Source organism: Ictidomys tridecemlineatus, chromosome 10, assembly GCF_052094955.1.
Source record: "Ictidomys tridecemlineatus isolate mIctTri1 chromosome 10, mIctTri1.hap1, whole genome shotgun sequence".
Lineage (NCBI taxonomy): Eukaryota > Metazoa > Chordata > Mammalia > Rodentia > Sciuridae > Ictidomys > Ictidomys tridecemlineatus.
In genome coordinates this window covers 92,851,564-92,864,711 of record NC_135486.1, presented here as the reverse complement: position 1 = coordinate 92,864,711, position 13,148 = coordinate 92,851,564, and the positions used below count along the sequence as shown (strand labels likewise).

Sequence of the window (13,148 nt, the reverse complement as noted above, 5' to 3'; positions counted from 1 at the left end):
TTTTGACAATATTAATTCTGCCTACTCAAGAACATGGACATTTTTTCATCTTCTGAGATATTCTTCAGTTTCTTTCTTCATGTTTGGTAGTTTCCATTATAGAGGTCTTCCACTTCCTTGGTTAGATTTATTCTCAAGTGTATTTTGAGATTATTCTAAATGAAACTGTTTTTGTGGTTTCTTTCTTAGCAGATTCCTTATTGGAGTTTAGGAAAGCTATTGATTTTTCTGTGTTGATCTTATATCCCACTACTTTGCTGAATTTGTTGATCAGCTCTAAAAATTTTCCAGTGGAGTTTTTCGAGTCTTCTAAATATAGGATCATGTCATTGGCAAACTTATAATATGACTACATCTTTTCCTGTTTATACCCTTTTAATTTCCTTCTCTTGCCTGATTGCTTTGGCTACAGTTTTAAAATTATATTGAATAGAAGTGATGAGAGTGGATATTTTTGTCTTGTTCCTGATTTTGGAAGAAATGCTTTGAGTTTTTCTTCATTCACTATGTTGTTGGCTTTGCTTTTGTCATATATAGCCTTTATGATATTAAGTTCCATTATCCCTAGTTTATTCAGTGTTTCTATAATGAATGAGTGCTGGATGTTGTATCTGTTGAGATGGTCATGTGATTTTTGTGCATTATATTTATATGATGAATTATGTATATTGATTTGCATATGTTGAACCAACCTTTCATCCCTGGGGTGAAACCAACTCGATCGTAGTGTACATTCTTCTTAATATATTTTTAAATGTGAATTGCTAATATTTGTTAAATATTTTTGTGTCTATTCATAGATAATGGTCTGTAGTTTTCTTTCCTTGATGTGTCTTTCTCTGGTTTTGATTTCAGGATGATACTGGTTGCATGGGATGAATTTGGGAGTTTTCTCTCCCTTTCAATATTATGGAATAGTTTTAGAAGAATTAGCTTTAGATCTTTGTAGGCCTGTTAGAGCTCAACTGAGAATTCATCTGGTCTTGGGCTTTACTTTGTTGGAAGGCTTTTCATTACTGCTTCAGTCTCATTACATTATATCAGTCTGTTCTGGTTTTTAATATCCTATTCATTCAATTTGTGTAAGTCATGTGTTTCTGGATATTTGTCAAAGTCTTCCAGGTTTCTAATTTGTTGGAATATAAATTTTCAAAATAATACTTAATAATTCTCTGTATTTCAGAAGTATCTATCATTTCTAATTTTGTTGATTTGGGTCTTTTATTTCTTGGTTAGTTTGACTAAAGGTTTATTAATCTTGTTTATCTTTTCAAAGAATCAGTTCATTGTTGCATTATCCTTTATTTTTAAATTTTTTATTCTGAATTTTATTACTTTTGGCTCTGATCATAATTGTTTCCTGTCTTCTACTGGTTTTAGAATGAGTTTGCTCTTGGTTTTATGGGGCCTTGAGATGTAACATTAGACTGTTTATTTGGCATTTTTCTGGGGTTTTTTTGTTTGTTTGTTTTTGTTTATCTTTTTCCAAGTGGGTACTCAATGCAGTAAACTTTCCTCAAGAACTACCTTCATACTGCCCCAGAGATTTTGAAATGTTCTATTTCTGTTCTCATTTGTTTCTAAGAATTTTTTTTATTTCTCCCATTTTCTATGATCCAGTTCTCATTCAGAAGTGTATTATTCAATCTTTATGTGTTTAAATGGTTTCTATTTTATATCTTTGTATTAATGTCTAATTTTATTCTATTATGATCCAATAAAATTCAAGGAATTATCTACCTTTATTTTTTTGTATTTATGTCCTAAAATATTATCTCTTTTGGAGACAGTTCCTCCTGAGTCTTTGTATCAATTAGTATTTGTTTTATTTAAGTAAGAACACCAGAATTTGGGGTATAAATATTTATAACTATTGTATCTTGTTGTTTGATAGTTTTTTTAACCAGTATGAAGCGAATTTCTTTGTCTCCAGACTTATTTTGGCTTGAAGTTTACTTTGCCAGTTATGAGAGTAGCTATTCCTGCTTGCTTTCAGTCTCCATTTGTATAATATATATATCTTTTTCTATCTTTCACCTACAGCCTGTGGATGTCTTTCAGGCATAGATATTTTTATCACATAATTTTAATTAAATTTTCTCTTTTCCTTCTCTTCTGTGGTTTAACATGTATAGCTGTTTTATTTTTTAACTTTGTAGTACATTTTAGGACTATTCCATAGAGCCTTATAAATTGTCTTCATTAGGAAGTGTGGTTTATGATTACTAAGTGTCAAAAATAGATTTTCATCTATAATATAAACATCATCACTCCCATATTTGTCAGTCAGTTTCATAAAAAAATAAATCTTTGTTATTATTAAAGATGAATTCCAAATTGTCAGTCCCATAAAACAAAGAACCTTTGTTATTATTAAAGATGAATTCCAAATTAATTAATAATAGAGTATTATGATTTATGGTATCTGTACAGCCCAAGATTTTATATTCTTCTCTTAACATAGTTTTATTAGCTTGCATGAATAATGTATTCAGGTATGCTTGCTATTAAATATTTGTCATGCTAACTTGCAGATTATATAAAATATTAAAACTGGATGTTTATTAGTAAAACAGTAATGTTTAATGAACATAAAACAATGCTGTTTAGTACTCTTTTACCTCATGTTCAACTTTGATGACTTGTAAATACTGTATACTAGAGTTACAGAAGACCATTTGCCCTTCTAAACAAAATTCTGTCAAAAAAGATTTATACTTCCAAGTTTACAGTATTTTATCTTACAATTTTCTTTTCACTATAAATATGTATTCTTTCAGGTTGAATTACTGAGTAATACATAAATTTCCTAAAAAATAAAAAAGAAATCCACATCTGGAAGACAGAGTGACCTTGTATTAACTACTTGCTGCTGAAGTGTCAGGCCTCCCCCACCCACAAGAAGTTGATCCCTGTTGCCTATTTCCCTGGAACCTGGGGAAGATTTAGGAGCAAGAAAATATTTAATAAAGTTCCAATAAGTGTGGCTTTAAGGAACAAGGGATGAAAATTGAACTTTTGAGACTTTAGAGCAGTTGAACTTTAACATTATATTTTGTCTTTGCTTTGTTACTTCCTTGACTACTAATGAATAACATGCTGACAAAAACATTGTATGTATGTCACTATCACTAGTTCAGAACTTTGTCAAATCTTTTGTATAGCTTGCTTACTTTCACTGTTGAAGAAATTAAGAGAATTGTTGATTCAACTTAAGAGTGAAATATTCACCAAAAACATGTTTGCTTCTTCCAAGCATCCATTTTTTGTTGTTGTTGTTGTTCCTATAGTTAACAGTTTTATAAAGTTTTAAAAACAGAGGGTAAAGATGGCAGGTTACTGAGAATAAAAATTGTACCTGGGGAGAGAGGGAGGGAGGGAGGGAGGAGGAGAGAGAGAAAAAAAATTTATATTTATGTTAAACATTCTCTTTCTCTAATTTGTAATTATACTCTATAATTTTATACTTTCACAGGTGAATATAGTTCTGTAATCCTATACTTTGATGATTAGCTCTTGAATTTTTACTTATTTTATTATTATTATGTATCTCTGTGTATTTGCTCATCTTCCTAATCTTTAAATACTTAGGTTTATCAATCTTAAAGACCAGTAAATTTGCTTTGTAATTGACCTTTTCATGATGTGCTCTGCCAAATCTTTAAATTTCTTAGGTAAAACTGCAGAATTTCTGGTTTCCATTGAAATTGGGCTTGGTAATGCAGATTCATAGAGACAGTGTTGTTTAATGGAAAGACTCCAGAATTTGATGTCATACATCTAATATTAAAGCATGTGTTCTGATGGTAATATTTTTTTCCTACATGATCTTGGAAAAGCTGTCTAACTTGTTATTCTAACTCTCATTTGTTTTATTGAGAAACAGATGAGGGTTAGAAAACAGTTTTTAATTTTGAAATTATAATGCTTTAAGGAAAACAGCTAAAAATTGTAGCACTTAACTACATACTGGGTACAGTACTAATAAGCATGTTGCTATATTAATTTAATTCTCATAACAACACTAAGTTTTATTGTTATTATCATCTAAATTTTATAGTATGTAAACAATTATATATAGCTCACAAATTTCTTAATGAGCATATAATTTTCTTTTAAATGTAAGTAGTAGGCAAACAATTTCTAGCATATTAAAAACATTGACTTTTTAACATCATTCTTACATGTGAAATATATAACAATTTAATAACTACTATCAGTCATTTTTTTATAAATGAATAAACTCTTTAAGAGTCAGAAATATTATATCATAATGTTTACTCCTTGAACTCATATTTGCCTTCCATCTACCCTACAGAATTTATGCTAATGTGATATATATTTCCTGTTTGCAGGAACTTTTTATCAACTGTCAATTTCTTTAAAAGAAAGGCACATATTTAAATTGAAATTTCTTTTTAATATTCGGGGACCACAGGAATATTAAAGTTTTAAAATATTATGGATTTATCATTTATTAATAGTTCCTAAATGATCACAACATAAATATATTACACATTTTAATAAATAATTGTTAGATATTATTAAAATGAGGTTAATGAGCTAAAGATTTTCTATTTACTTCATATACTATATTACTATTACTTCTAAAAGGGAAAGTATTCAGCATTAATTCTGTTTCTGTTTTTTGTTAGGCACTGAGATAACTTTATTCCCAAATAAAAAATAAATAAATAAAAGTCTTATAACTTACTCAGTTCTTTATACAGCTTCATAATTATATGCCAAAAGTTGTGTTTTTTCAATAAAAATGTTTTAATATCCTATCACTAACAATTAAGTTAAGTACCCCTTTAATTTTGTTGAGAAGAAACAATCAAAGCCACCTAATTTGCAAAGAGATTTGTTTCCCAGTCATTAGAATCTTTTATGTTCTGGGACATATAACAGATAGGCTCTGTCAATACTTGTTTATCAAATTACTTGAAATTATACTTTTTTGGGACCTTGCTTTACTTATCTTTCTCAGTGAGAGCACTTTTTTTCCCCACTGGGGACATTGAAATATGGTTAACTTCAGTAAATTTTTGCTAAAATAATTTTTTAAATTCTATCTGAAGACATGTAGTAACTCTCTTTTGATCAATACCTTAGTTTACCCAATTTCTGGGAAATTTTCACCTACTAACCTAACTAGAAAAACCAATTCTCACTGTCATGCCAGTCGTCAAATGATAAGAAAAAAAAATAAAGGATGTTATAATTTTTCCAATTCTTCAATAAAGAAATGATTGAGGAATATAAATTATAAATAATAAAAGAATATGTAAAGTGTAAATAAATACATCTTATAAAATATGTCATTCTATAATGAAGTTAAGATTAATATGGTATAATCTAATCTAATTTTTATCAGTTGTAAAAATCTTATGTCTCTTCAAATGCACACATTTAGAACATGTCAATATACAGGTAAGCTTATATGTAACTTACTGAAGAAATAAAATTCATTTATAAAATACAGACATATAATTCTGAAAAATCTGTGCTATTTATAAACTCATTAACCTAAGAGCTAGTATATATGTAATTTTTGTTAAAATGATGTTGAAAATATTAACATTTTATAAGATGTAGATTGCTAAATTGAAAAAAAAATTATAACAGTTTGATAAGAATAGCTTTAAGTCTTAAGTCTAACTGTATGGCATCTATGAGGAATCACATAAAATATAAATTTCATTCTGACCTTTTATCTAATTTGGAAAAAATTGAAATTGCATTGAAAACACTCTGCCTCTGACAAGTACTACTTTGGCTATTCAAAAATACTTTTCTCCCAGCTAACAACAGATCACAGGAATGATGTTTGAGAATATCATCACTTTGTTCCTGTCAGTCTCTTAAGAAGAGTGAACAATTTAGTAATACTTAGGAGTACAACCCCTGTGGTTATTTCCTCTATACTATTACATAGTTGATAACAACTTCCCAATCAGGGTTAAACAACTCCTAATTCCATTGCCATGCTTTGCACCTAATAAAAACCCATATACCAGCCTCTTTATATCAGAGGTATAAAGTCCTATCTAGAACATAAAAAAAGAAACACATGTAAACAGGAAAGAGTGGTTTTATATTGTTTTAATTAATCAGTAATGAAGGTTTTCCCCAATCATTATTTGAACTTTTGTCTTTGGCACCATAGAGATTTTTATACTGCAAGGCAATGTACCCTATTAATGTAATAATTGGAGAGAATAATATGTCTCTCTCTCTCTCTCTCTCTCTCTCTCTCTCTCTCTCTCTCTCTCTCTCTCTCTCTCTCTCTTAAGAACACGAGAGTAAAGAATACTGTAGAAAAGGGAGGGCAGGCAGAGAACCTTCAGGATAAGAGTATACATGGAAGTTGAGGATCTAGGAATTGATTTCCTCAAAATCAACTGTATCAGCTTAACTCTTAAAAAGTCTCCACTTGTGAGGAGGCACATGCCTGTAATCCCAGCAGCTTGGAAGGCTGAGGCAGGAGGATCTCAAGTTCAAAGACAGATTCAGCAAAAGTGAGGCCCTAAGCAACTCAGTGAGACCCTGTCTCTAAATAAGATACAAAGTAGGGATGTGGCTCAGTAGTTAAGTGCCCCTGAGTTCAATCCCCAGTCCCCTCAACCCCAGAAAAAAATCTTCACTTATTTTTGGCTCCATTAAACCCAGTTTGGTGATTACTGGCATGAATTAAATAATACACTTTTCAATTTCTACCAGATGCTAAATAATTAATAGCCTATTGGCTGTATTATAATGGTGAAACTATTTGTGAATCACTATTATAACTATGTCATTGATTCTCAGGTTTAAAATAGAAGTCATCATGAGGAGTTCACTTATACTACTGTTTAAGAGATTTAGCAAGAATTATTTCAGTAACTGTCAAACAAAAGATGTCCATGTATCACCATTTTAATTTGGCCCAGTTTTAGTCTGCTACAAACTAACAGTTTAGTCCAAAGTCTATAAAGAAGTCAGCCATGAGACACTTGAGATTCGTGCTAACCCATTATAGTTATCACCAGTGTGGAGTAGACAATCTCACCTAGAGCCAGTGGAGGAAATGGAGGAAAACTGTAGTACACCAATACTGTTTTAAAAAGTAGGCAGCACTCTAAGCTAAGTTCTCAACGGGAACTTAAAGCTTTTACGCTCAAGAAAAAAATTGCCATACCTTAATCCCATGGCTTAATATTTATTTAAGCAGAAATAGAGAAAGAATAGGCTTGTTTGAATAGGACTGTTGGAGGAGGTAAAAAGCAATTCTTATTGATTTGATACCTGTGACTCTTATTAGAAGTCTTTCTAGCTAAAGATTAATACTAAAGCTATTTTCTAGGAAATTGCATAGCTGAACTGAAAGAGTGATTTGGAATGATTCAGATTTGAAGTATAACTATTATAATAGGTTACTAAGAGGTGATTTTTGAGAACTAAGGTCTTCTTTTTTCCTTGCTTTATCATTAAATGAGAAATAAAGAATTCAGTTAACTATATTACCTTATCTATGTTTTGTTTATTAGTAAAATTAATAAAATTAATAAATTAGTTTATTAGAAGTGTAGCTCTAAAGCTTAAAAGGAATAGTGTGAGAATTTGAGATATTTTGACACTTGAAATATATAAAGCAAAAGGATTTTTTAATTACAAAAAAAATAGAATTTATTTTTAGTTTTCAGTAAATACTTAATCTCAGGAATGATTGTATTCTCAAACAATTTCTATTTAAAAAAACTTCACAACTTGGTGATAAAATTGCTTAAGAATGCATTTCCTTTAGTAAAAGATGATGACTGCGACTCAGATGCAGAAAATGAGCAAAACCATGATCCTAATGTTGAAGAGTTCCTGCAACAACAAGACACTGCTGTCATTTATCCTGAGGCACCTGAAGAGGACCAGAGGCAGGGCACACCAGAAGCCAGTGGTCATGATGAAAATGGTAATTGGAATTTAACACTTGTTTTTCTTTCTCTTTAAAGGATTGTTTTTTTCTGTTACTGTACTGTGGAAACCGAATCTACTATGGAGAATACTTTTGAGAACCAAATTATTTCAAGTGCCTATAGGGAATAGGAATATTAATGGGACATTGTCCTTTTTAACAGTACAATATTAAATTATTGGGTGTTCATGTGTGTACTATTGATGCTCCTGCATGTGAAATGATTAGAATGGTTCCTGGACATGAATTTCCACTTACTCAAATCGCAACGGGCAGCAGAAATGAGAAGTAGGATGATTATTATTGCCCTTCAGTTGTTTTCCACTATTTTTTTAGCAAGTGAAATAGTCATGTGGTTCAAAACATACTAATTTGGAGATAGTAGTTTTTTTTGAATATACGTTAATGTGCTCTGATATGAACACTTAGTGCATTAAAAATTGGGAAAACACAGTTTAAAAATGTGTTCTGCATTCCCGAGAAAAAATAGGCTGTCATTCTACCCTTCTAAGTGTAAAAAAAGATGAAAATAGCATTAAAATGTTCCTATAAGAAATTTTATACAAGATCTATACCAAGACCCGGAAGGTATTTGCAATATTTAAGGACTCGAAAAGATTAATATTCTACATCTGGCTTTCTTTATTCAGGTTTTCCAGTTGAGTATACATTTAGCTTTGTATTCAAATAATAAATTTGAAGATTTTAGATAAACTTGAGAACTGTGGTATAAAAACATATATTCCAAGTCAAAAAGTCAACTATATATTTTTAAATCAGGAATTAACTCTGAAAAGCGGAGCCGAAACAGAAGTTTCTTACAGAAGTTTCTCTCTGAAATGGATAGAATCTTAATTTTTTTTTAATTTTTAGTAGATTCAACATGTCCCCTGTACTCTTTTCTCGCAAATTATAAATAGGCAGGACTTTCTTTAGAAAGTTGAGTAATTCTAAATTCTGAATCAATGGGGAACAAATACAAGGGATGTTTCAGAGATTTTATATCAAGAAGTACTACCAGTCAAAAGTGTTAGGACATCTACCGAAGGAAATTTAGGATTTAAAAATTAAAAATTTTTGCTTTTTAAAAAATAGAAATATTCATTGTCATAGATACTTAAAGAAAAGATAGACAGTTCAGAAAACATTTATATATAGATTGGTTTAATTTTTTAGTATCATTGAATTACTTCTTTAAGCTTATCATAGGAATTCTAAAAATTATCATTTCTTCTTTTATAACAAATGTTCATTACTAAAAAGTGATTTTTGAAAAACAAAATTTTGATATTTTTCAAAAGTAGAGACAAATACTTTCATTTATCTTTTAAACTTGCTTAGTCTATGTTCATTGTACCAAATACTCAGATTTACTTTTTATTGTTTTATACTAGTACCTAAAAGAATAAATTCATATATCATATTGGTTTATAAAAATAAGAACTTGCTGTTAAACTATCATGAACAGCCTGTCATTTTACCATATTATTATTATTTTGTTTATAGAATTGTAAGGATTAATCATGTCCAAGAAGGAAATAGAACATAATGAGAGTAGATCTATGACACTGGAGTAGGAAAATGAATTACATGATATTAAAGTGCCAATAACAAATCACCCACAGTGACAGACTATGACTTTTGCCATTATAACCACCCAAAATCAACAAGTTGGACTGGACATTCTAGCAAGGATAAAGTCCTGAATGTTGGCTCCCACTGTCCTGTACAAATAGGAAATTCATACTGGAACATACAACATGATTTCCTCTCCAAAGAAGGTGTCCATGTTAGAATCATGTCCAGCAGATAGCTCTGGTTCAAGTTGCCTTGCTAGCTGGTAACAAAGATACCATCATAAACTCTGGAGCTTTGGTTATTTAATTTTATTTATACATTCAACACAAATTTCAAAATATTTGCCTAGATACTTAGAGTTCAGGTGATTTGTAGGCTGGTCTTTTAGCAAGACATTTAATTTATATGCATTTGAACTCCAATAAAAGAATATATTTGTGAAGAATTTGGTGATTGCCTTTGGTTGTCTGTTTTTTCCCAAAGGAATTCAAAATGAAAAAAGTGAAGATGATATTTGCAATAATGTGTCACTTATAGGCTGATTTTTTGAAGAAAATAAAATATTCAAAACTACAAGTAGTTTTAATATCAATTAAGTATTATACTTTAGGATTGTTAGGCCTAGAAGATAAACTCTATTTCATCCAGAATATTTTTATTTCTGCAAGATATGTGTATATGCATACCAGTAAAACTACACCAAAAATTTGTCACTATATTTGAATAGAGAGAGGATCATGCATAGCAGGTCTTTATGAACCAGGCCCGTATTTGACCCCCATCACTCTTGCCCCTCCCATCCTCTTTCTTTTTAGTCTGAATTTAGTCAGGTGGCCACATCTAGCTGCAAGGGACTCATGGAAACATAGTCTAATTGTGTGCTACTTATTCTTATGTGGCAATAATTTTATAATGTTATTTTCAAATTCAAAAGAGTGAACCTCAAATAAATGGTATACATTTGTTACTAAAAAGATATTGTTGTAGAATGCAGTAAATGTAATATGTATACATGTATAAGTTTGACCCACATCCTAATTTTACTTTAGTTCCTTATCCAGTTAACCATACCAAAAGAAGAGGATTGTGGTTTAGTTTAAAAAGATAAGGGACTTAAGAGTTAGCCTATGCTTGAATCCTGAATCCTGACTGTCACTACTTCTCTTAAAAGCCATGCTTTTAAGTTATTGAACTTTTCTTAGCTTCATATTTTATCCTTTATAAAATAGAGATAGCATTTTTGTATTGTTTTAAGGACTAAATATGAAATGGTTAGCACAATATGTGGTACACAGCATATGTACTCAGTATTATCTTTGGTAATATTTTTTGAATGTTTTAAATTTAAAATATGTCATTTCTTTTACAGGAACACCAGATGCATTTTCCCAATTACTCACCTGCCCGTATTGTGATAGAGGCTATAAACGCTTTACCTCTCTGAAAGAACACATTAAGTATCGCCATGAGAAGAATGAAGATAATTTTAGTTGCTCCCTGTGCAGTTATACCTTTGCATACAGAACCCAACTTGAGCGTCACATGACATCACATAAGTCAGGAAGAGATCAAGTAAGTGCAATGGCCAAGAGTTCACTAACTTTCCAAATTTGAGGAACTCAACCCTCAGTGAAAGGCAAGGATTTTCATATATTTAAAAGTGAAAAGGATGTACTAGATACTGTCTTGTCTGAAACCTTATAAAAATGAAAGTGATAATTGTAGTTTTCATTTCCAGGTAAGATCTTACCTTGTTTTGCTTATATCATAACTAAAACTCCTCTGAGGTTATGGTTGAATTCTACTAAAATGTTGAGTGTAGGAAAATAGTGGTTAAATAAACTACATGACCAATTAGAGAAGATAAATTTTTAAAGATTAATTTTCTTTGAACCAGTGACTATTAATCCTCAGAAAATGACTCATTTTTTCCTGGTGAGATACTATAACTCCTCTAAGAATATAAAGTTTATAGTTTTTATCCTGAAGACTCAGTTTTCATATGATTGTTCTGATTCTGTATCATTGTGTCCCATTTTATAGAAGCATACACAAAGAGTATTTTGTAACTCTTAAGTTACATTTAAATTCTTGGCTCTGTTTTTAGGATTAAAGCCAATGACTTATTATCCTTTTTTAACAAGCTCCTTATAGCCACCATGTATCAATGATCAACTTAATATTAATTTAAACTGCCTGCCATGTCTAAGAAACAGCAAGGAGATAAGTGTGAATAAAGGGGAGAAAGATAGGTGAAACCAGAGAAGTACTGGGGGCCAGATGATATAAGCTATTATGCAGGGTAAGATAAAGATTTAATTTTATTCTAAATTGTGATAGGAAAACTTTTGAAGGATATTGGATTTTTTTTAAATTTTTAAGGAACCACTGATTATTGGATGGAGACAGATCAAGAGAGAGAAGAATGGAAGCAGGGGAAATATTTAGTGTTTTGATATAATCCAGGATGGAGGTTGTGTGGCAGACATGACACAGTGTAGGATGTTGGATTCAATCTACATTCAGATGGCTTACAAGGATTGGTTCAGGGTATTAAGGGGAAGAGTAATCAAAGATAATTCCAAAGATCAAGACTAAGCAATAACTGAATGAGGTTGCTATTCACAAAGGTAGGAGACGCTAGAGACGGAGATAATTTTCTGGAGGGAAATTAATAAGAGTTTGGTGTAAATCAGGTTTCATCTGCCTAGTACCTTACAGTTGACAGTTCAAAGAAGCAGCTGTTGATGCAAGTCTGTAGAGAACTGTGCTCTCATAAGATGAATTGAAAGGTATCTGACTGAATACATCTGAAATGAAATACATTCAAATGAAAATTTGAGAAACCAAGAGGAAAGCTATCATAATCTATCATAATCACATGTGGCTGAAAAAAATGGACATATTTTTTTAAAACCATCAGATTAAAGTACATTTTGGAAATATCAAACATAAAAAAAGAGAGGATGTAATACTGGTGAAAGCTCAGGCTTTTCTTCTCTTTGGTACCTTTTTCTTCTGTTGAGTAACTGTGCTTTAGATAGATTCTTAAATATTCGTGGACTTGATTATCTGTAAATTAGAATATAAACAAGATAATCTCTAGTTCCTAGTAAAGTACATATTACTTTATTTTTGTTCAATACTATATTGCTTAGTTAAGTATGGCTCTAATACTTTAAATTAATCTACATTTTTCTCTGTGTCAGAACTCTGTTCCCACTGTCACCATCCTTTTAGGTAATAATTTCAAATGTTATATTTTTGTGACTGCAATTTGAGAGCTTTAAGAATCAAAACAGTCATCAGACTCACTCAAAATATTACTTTAAACACATTGGATAGTCTTTATGTCTTAAGTTCTTTTGCTTTACGAATAAAATACCAATTTTCTCTTACAGAGACATGTGACGCAGTCTGGGGGTAATCGTAAATTCAAGTGCACTGAATGTGGAAAAGCTTTTAAATACAAACACCACCTAAAAGAGCACTTAAGAATTCACAGTGGTAAATATTTGTTTTATGTCTGCAAACTGAATATCAGCATGTGATAATAAATAAATCTACCCTAATTTGATCTTACATATATCATCAAAAACTACTTTTCTTTTTAATATAA

General features: G+C 30.6%; 1 protein-coding gene across 7 annotated transcripts in view; it reads left to right on the top strand.

The window, feature by feature from the left end:
- Zeb1 (zinc finger E-box binding homeobox 1) overlaps positions 1-13,148 on the top strand; it is a 160,100-nt gene that overhangs the window by 133,065 nt on the left and 13,887 nt on the right. For all 7 annotated transcript variants that reach the window (XM_005330809.5, XM_005330808.5, XM_005330807.5 and 4 more), the window contains 3 exons: positions 7,787-7,948; positions 10,899-11,101; positions 12,931-13,036. In XM_005330809.5, the coding sequence (XP_005330866.2) occupies positions 7,787-7,948; positions 10,899-11,101; positions 12,931-13,036 (471 nt within the window). The remainder of the gene's footprint in view (positions 1-7,786; positions 7,949-10,898; positions 11,102-12,930; positions 13,037-13,148) is intronic.